Below are 7,260 nucleotides of genomic sequence, written 5' to 3' on the forward strand. Positions count from 1 at the left end.
CTTAAGAACTCCCAAATTCCCTTCAGTGTGCACAACACTCAGGCAGTGTGTCCAGGGAATGTCCCCCAGCACAGGCAGTTCCACCTTGCCTGCCTTCAGTGTTTTTTTCATCTGCTCAGCACACCAGAAAAACTGCAAACCCACACAAAAGGAGAAGCTCCCTGATAAAGACCAAAGGGCCATTTTCTCTGAAAAGAAAGCAGCAAGGCTTCCCCCTCATTGCTCCTGCCACAGCCAGGAATTACTCTTTGCTGCCGGAGGGGAATTGCCAAACCAACACGATCTCTGTGTGCGCTGATCACAGACCTGCTCTGAGCAGGAATTTGGACTAATGGCCTGTAGAGGTTCCTTCCAGCCACCACCATTAGGGTAACATCATTCAGTTTTTAAAACAGGATGTGCACAGTGGTCCCTTTCACACCTTATCTTGCCAAAGCATCTGGCATGAAATAACCCTCCTTCTCCTGTAATTTCAGACATGGTAGACAAGACTCATTTCATCGCACAACTAAAATGCACCCTCCGATTGAAGCCTTCCTGTTATCCTTCCTCAGTATTTTTTTCTATATTTTAAAAGAAAATATATAAACCCCAAAGGCTTCAGATCCACACCTGAATGAGAAGGGGATGTGTGGGCCATCGGTCAATTATGCTCCACTTCATCTTTGGCTTCTCCCCTTTCTCGTTATAGTAGCGATAAATGGCATTTAAACTGCTTCCTGAAACAAGAATTGACAACAGAAGTTCAGCCAGGCCATCAGCAACCTGTCAGATTGAAACTGCCTTGCAGCAAGCTATTACCATATTTTAAATGCTACATAATTAAAATGCAATGGTAAATCAGAGCTGAGAGTCTCCAATGGGAACAATTATATCCAAGCTCAGACAATGCACCAGTCTGATCAAAGTTCAGATGATTTATCCACGTTCACAGCCACGTGCCTACAGCACCCCTGCTCTGCTCGGAGGCTCACCTGTGGTGGAGCAGCTGTACTGGGGGTACTGGGTGAAGGCAACAGCCCTCTCAATGCCATCCTTCTCCATCTGCTCAATGGCCTCCTCTGTCAGGGGATGCACGTACCGGAAGCCGATGTAGTACTTGTGAGGCGCTGCCAGCCCGAGCACAGGAAGAGAAAGTGCAGGAAAAGGTGAGAACTCACAGTAACACATCATTAATATTTCAAATAGACAAGAACAGGCAGGCTGAAACTGCTGAAGTAAACTTGTCGATAATTTTCTGGCTACTTTTCTAAAGCACTGTCATATATAAACCCTTTCTTTGGCCAAGCAATTTTCTGGTACCTCACTTGGCTGTGATTAGAATTTAAAAGTGATTTATATCATGGTTTGCTTCTGCAGAAACATCACTTGCCTGCTTCTCCTGCATTTAGCAGAGACATGGGTCCCAGCCTGGACAGAGCCCTCATGTCTCACTGGGCAAGTCCTAATTTTAATGATGTAATGATAAAAAAGTGTCACTACAAAAAGCTAAATGAACACCCCAATGTCCTCACAGTCCTCAGCTCCAGCTGCCTTCCCTGCCCAGCATGCCTGCTCCCAGGGCACCAAAACCCCAAGGACCAGCACTATTGTATGGGGCAGCAGTGCAGTGAATCAGGGAAAAATGCTCTCCCATTCTAATTTTGGAGGAGTTTTATAAAAAGCTTCATGGCTTTAACACCTAATTTTGGAGGCAATATGATTCTCCCCGAGGACATCTCAGGTTTCTCCATTTTCTGTCTAATCTTTTGGGTGTCAGCTTTGGGAGCACGGCTTGGTTAGGGGACGGGGGGCAGGCAGGGGAGGTTTGCTGTTTTGTTTTTTTAAGTGGAGGACAGAGGTTCTTAGGAGAACAAAAGCAAAGTTTCTTTTTCAGGGTTTCCGGGTCAGTGGCTCTGAAATAACATTTAGCAGGTTTCTGAAGGAAGCAGATGTCCCGTGCTTGGGCTCCACTCCATACATTTATGCAGGATTCAGAAAACAGGTTTAGACAGCCCCAGTTCTCTGCAGGAGGCATGAGAGCTCCCAGCTGGGAGCAGCAGCAAATAATGACCCAACTTCAGGAGCCCTTGAGCCAGTAACCTCATTAACATCTTTGAATGGCATTGAAGACAAAAGTCTGACTAACCACAGCAGGGACTGTAGGAGTTTAACCTGGGAAAGGACATTCAAAACATGGCCAACCTGGAAGCAATACCCTCACAGTGTCAGGTTTTATTCAGAACCATGGGCAGCAAAAGGGAGATGCTGGTGTCTGTATACAGACAACTTAAATAAGAGTGACATCCTGTCCTGATTTTGGCTTGGATAGTTAGTTCCCCTCCTAGGAGCTGGTACAGTGCTGTGTCTGAATTTAGGAGGAGAGCAGTTTTCCTGACACACTGAGGTTTCAGTTGCTGCCCAGACCAGATCAAGGCAAAATGACCCTGAAATTATTCCTTTTTTGCCACGTTTCACATGGTACCAGCACCTCCTGCCAGTTACTCATTAACAAGGCTCAGCACTCCCAAAGTGCTACCTGTGAGCACACCACATTCCCAAATGCTGTCTGGAAGCACATCCAGCTGTTCCAAGCTGTTTGGAAGGAACACAGTGCTCTGCAAGGTCACTTGGGATGCTGAAGGAAGTGGTTGGCAGTGCTCAGCACATTCTATTGTTAAACTGCAGCTGCTGTCAAGTAAAAAAGGAGTCTCCAAAGGACTTATCAGGTGGGAGAGGTGCCCAGAGAAGGGTGTGACTGCACAGAGAGTGGTCACCAAACAAAAGCAAGTGGGAGTGGGACACTGGGAAAAGCAGATAAACCGTCCAAGTTTTATCTGCAGAACCTGCTGCAAGCCTGACCCTTCAGGGGCTCCTGCTCCAAGATCACTCCTGCCTTGGGTGACACAGCAGGCCTCAGGCTCTGACTGTACTTGCAGGGACTGTACTTCGAGGGACAGCTCGAACTAAGCTAGGGAGTCACATCTGTGGAGAAAGGTTTGAACATCACCTGAATGAAGGCACCAGTGACACACTGCATTCTGAATGGATGAAATAAATTTAGTTCTAGCCTTCCAAGAATGTTGCTTTTCACCTTCCAGACCCTTTTAGTAGTCCTTTTCCTCTAGCCCTTTTCTAGCCAAGCCTGAGGCAGGTGCCACAAAAAGCTACAAAATAGCCCTGCGTGAAAGGACATTCCCAGAAGCATCTGCACCCATTTCCCATCACACTCAGGCTACTGGGCAGAGTGGCACAGGCTACCCCATACCGGTCAGCACTCCTTGCTGGGAGGGAGTGAGGTTCAGAGGGATTCTGTGATCCAGAGAGAAGGGAGGGAGGCTGTATTCATGTTTGAAGTTTTCTCATCATGAAGGACTGGCAAAGAGAGCATCTCCTTCCACCTCAGCCAAACTGTCCAGCCTTATCTCCTGCTGTGTCCCTGGGTGGGGCTCACTGCTATCGCTCAGCCATGCCCTGCAGTGCTCATCTACAAAGCCTTGTCTTTTCTCCAACTGTCCTCCTTTCAGCCCTGAAACAGCTGCTGAGAACGCCACTCTGAACCCCTCCTGCCACACCTGCCTTAGTTGTTCACATGAAATACATTCCCCTTTTTTCCCATCTAAGCCTCAACCAGTTGTCTTCAGTGCAAGCTTCCTCAGGCTCAAGCAGGGCTTACAGGGCAGGTGTGGCTTTGCAGTGCCACACACTAAGGGAGACTCCTGGCACCTGAAAATAACACACTTTGTCTATCACAGTCATCTTCCCATGAGCACAGGAGAGACAGAGAGGTGACTCCCTGAGCCCAGCCCTCAATAACGACCTTACAGCGAATGGAATCCCTCCTGCACTGTCTTTGCCATGACCTCCCAGCAGGGCTGAGATCCACAGCACCCCACAATGAAAACCAAGAAGCCAAAGCTGCTTTGCAAGCAAACAGTTCCAAGACAGAGAGCAAAGGCAGCCTGTAGGAGGCTGAGCAGAGCAGTACCAGTGCGAGGAGACATGCTGTCCAGCAGCTTCACCATGCCCTCTCCCTGCACCGCTGTCCACTTCTTGATGGGGGAGCCCCCGCCGATCCTGCTGTACTGCTCCTGGATTTTCGGGGTGCGGCGCTTGGCAATGAGCGGTGCTAATTGACTGGAGCATTCAAGAGGGACGTGTTAATAGCACAACCCAAACCACCAGCCCTTCCCCAGCGCTCTGCTGCAGCAGGTTTTCTGCGGCAATCTCCGCAAATTACAGCAAAGCAGCACGGTTTGTTTGATGTTATATTCCACCACCCTGCCCACACCTCAATCTGCAATTAGAAGAGAACAACCATGGCAAACATACTTCCAGAGCGTTCTAGCACTGCCTCTTGCACTGACTGCTCCCAAGATGAAGTAGTCTTAGGGAATGCTGCTCTCTACAGAAGGTAAATATCAGAGCCTACAGCTCAGACAGCAACACCCAACACCGCCTGTACCACGGGAGATCCCAGTGCTCCTCACTTTTGAGCCGGAAGAGTCATTAGGTCTCTGTCCAGGAAGAGACGCAGTAAGAAATCGTGGACGTCATCCAGCCGCTCCGGGCCTCCCATGTTCAACATCAAGATTCCGGTTTTAGGTTTCCTGTGGAATCAAGAGAGATTTCAAATCCTAGGGACCTACTGCTTTTATTTTTATTATTATGACAAAACAACCAGTTTATCCTCCCTGCATTTGCCTTTTGCAAAGGCAGCTCCTATTCAGAGGCTCCGCCTGCTTATGTAAACGCTTGGGCTCTGAACAGGAATAGACAGACACAAGTATCTACACGATCTTTGCTTTTTTAAAAAGTACCCACTTTGTAACACAGACTTTAGCCGGAAACACGCTAAGAAAGCTGTCTTGCAGCTGCAGGCTCTAAGGGAGGTTATAAAACAGGGTCTCAGCTGTGGATTCCAACCAAACCAAGCAGCAGCTTCCCTGGATAACAGATGAGCCAGTCGCACAAGTCTTTGTCTTCATTACTGTGGGGACACATCTCATCTCCTGCAGCAGTGACAGCAGCAAGAAGCCTTTCTACACATAAATTCATTGCAGGGCCAGTTGTGTTTGGGTTGGGTTTTTCCATGTGGCTTTTCTATCCAGGTGCAGGTCTGGCACACTGTTGTAAGGATGATGTCCCACACGGCACAGCAGCACAGATGGTGGTATCAGCATCTACAGAATGGCTGCTGATCACAACTCTCACCCAATTTCCCCATGGAATTGTTTCCCCTGCCCAAGGGAGCCCACAGACCAGGATCTCTCACTTCCCAAGCAGATGGTTTAGGTTGCACAGGGAGCTTTGCCCTCCTCTCGTTAAAGCCAAAGTCTCACAACAGGGCACTGAGAGGAGCCCAGGCCTGCCCCAGTGTTTCAGGACCTCAGCTTCTAGTCCCTTTCTGCTGGAGTGTTTATCAGAAGGCTGCTGAATAAAACCCAGGAAGCAAGAACCAGAACTTCGAATAATAATGATAATGAACGTCCTTCCATTGCTCCTACACTGCCTCAGGCCTTACAGGGGCCCCAGGCTCACGGAGCTCTGCAGGAACAAGGCTGTCCTTGCCCTGCGGAACGGAGAACACAGGGCTGGGTGAGTGCAGCCAGGCAGATAAACAATCACACGCTCACAAAGCAGACCAAGCCCTGTGGCTGCCCTGCTTCTATCAGGAAGAGGCAGCGGGCACAGAGCCCCCGCCCTGCTGCGCACACCTACCGCTCCTGGGGCTGGATCTGGGGCTTGGTGCTCTCCGTCACCGCGGCGGCCGTGGCCTGGCCTCTCCATCGCACTGGCACCTGCAGCTGGCTGCAGCTCCTCAGCACTGCGGAGAGATAACAGCTCTGATAACCTGCGCCGGGCCGAGGGGCCCCTCGCCAGCACAGCGCTAATCCCTCCACAGCCACACAAACCCACTCACAGCACCGCGAGCTCAGCATTTTCTCACTCAAGCGCCAGGTCCTGAGATCAAAGAAAGTCAGGAAATCGCAAGCTTCTGCCTTCCTTTGAGCACTTGTTATACTTACAGCTCTGCAGATATCAGGCAACAACCAAAAAGCGAACCAAAGCCTCGCTAATCTGTGAGTTCCAATCATAACTCCAAAATAACTGGTGACAACAGAGCAGAAACAAGGGGCTGACACTGAGGAATAAGCATCAGACTGTGTAACTCCTCGTGGGTCAGACACACCTGGGCACACCCCAGACACAATAGCACAGAGCTCCTCAGCAGCTGACCCACCCTCTGGGAAGAGCATCTTACAGCTCACAGTTCTCTAATAACCTCCTGAACAGATGCTGAACGGACTCAAAACCTGCTGAAATCAATGGCAACGAAACGCATCCTGCAAATCCAGCCTCTTACTCGGGATTACGAGTACATAGATGTGGATGCCTGCATCTGCACTTATACAAAAAGCTGCAAACTAAAGAACTTCAAGCATCACTGATGCCTGAAAGAGTCTTTTCAAATATTATTTTTTACTTCCAGTTCTTAGGTTATTACTTTCTGAAGGGCTGACACTATATGCTAATTATAGAGAAGAATAAGTTCAGAAGTTTCAATGGCTGCATTGATACTTCTGCACTGTAACAACACATTTGTCCTTGCCCCAGAGGGGGCTGGGGCACTGCCCAGGCTCCCCGGGGAATAGGCACAGCCCCACGGCTGCCAGAGCTCCAGGAGCATTTGGACAACGCTCTCAGGCACAGGGTGGGATTGTTGGGGTGTCCCATGCAGGGCCAGGAGCTGAATCAATGACAAGGAGTCCCTTCCAACCCAGGACATTCTGCAATTGATAATTTAAAGTGAGGTTTATGCACGTTTCCACCTGCATCATGAAGGACATAGTGCAGAACGGGATGTGCAACGAGGATGATCCCAGCTCGATGGAACATTAGTAAAAGTGTTCTTTCGTATGTTTTAGAAGTGGCATTACGATACTAAACTCTAGAGCGAAAACTGGGGTGGGTAAGCACACAGGTGCCTCTCGGTAGGGACACGATGTGAGCGCTGCAGGGGTGAGCAGCGGGAGGACAGCGGTGACCCTGCCCTGCGCCCAGGGCTCACACCTCCCACCGCACCTGCGGCGAACTGCGACACAGGCAGCATTTCCACACAAACGCTTTCAAACGGGAGAGCGGCTCGTTTCAAACTGAATTCCACAGAGGGTAAAATATATAACAATACAGAAAATCAACGAGAAGCTGAGCCCAACAGGAGCAAGGAGCACGTTTGCCTCGGGTGGAGAGACCCTGAGCATCGCAGCCCGCGGCTGA

General features: G+C 49.7%; 1 protein-coding gene across 1 annotated transcript in view; it reads right to left on the bottom strand.

The window, feature by feature from the left end:
- Positions 1-6,643, bottom strand: part of FECH (ferrochelatase) — an 11,833-nt gene extending 5,190 nt beyond the window's left edge. The window contains exons 1-5 of the mRNA XM_017739886.1: positions 5,701-6,643; positions 4,470-4,589; positions 3,968-4,116; positions 975-1,109; positions 613-719 (exon numbers count right to left, since the gene is read on the bottom strand). Coding sequence (XP_017595375.1) covers positions 613-719; positions 975-1,109; positions 3,968-4,116; positions 4,470-4,589; positions 5,701-6,239 — 1,050 coding nt within the window. The 5' untranslated portion in view covers positions 6,240-6,643. The remainder of the gene's footprint in view (positions 1-612; positions 720-974; positions 1,110-3,967; positions 4,117-4,469; positions 4,590-5,700) is intronic.
- Between the last annotated feature and the right edge of the window lie 617 nt (positions 6,644-7,260).

This window comes from Corvus brachyrhynchos, unplaced genomic scaffold, assembly GCF_000691975.1.
Source record: "Corvus brachyrhynchos isolate BGI_N302 unplaced genomic scaffold, ASM69197v1 scaffold297, whole genome shotgun sequence".
Taxonomy (NCBI): Eukaryota; Metazoa; Chordata; class Aves; order Passeriformes; family Corvidae; genus Corvus; species Corvus brachyrhynchos.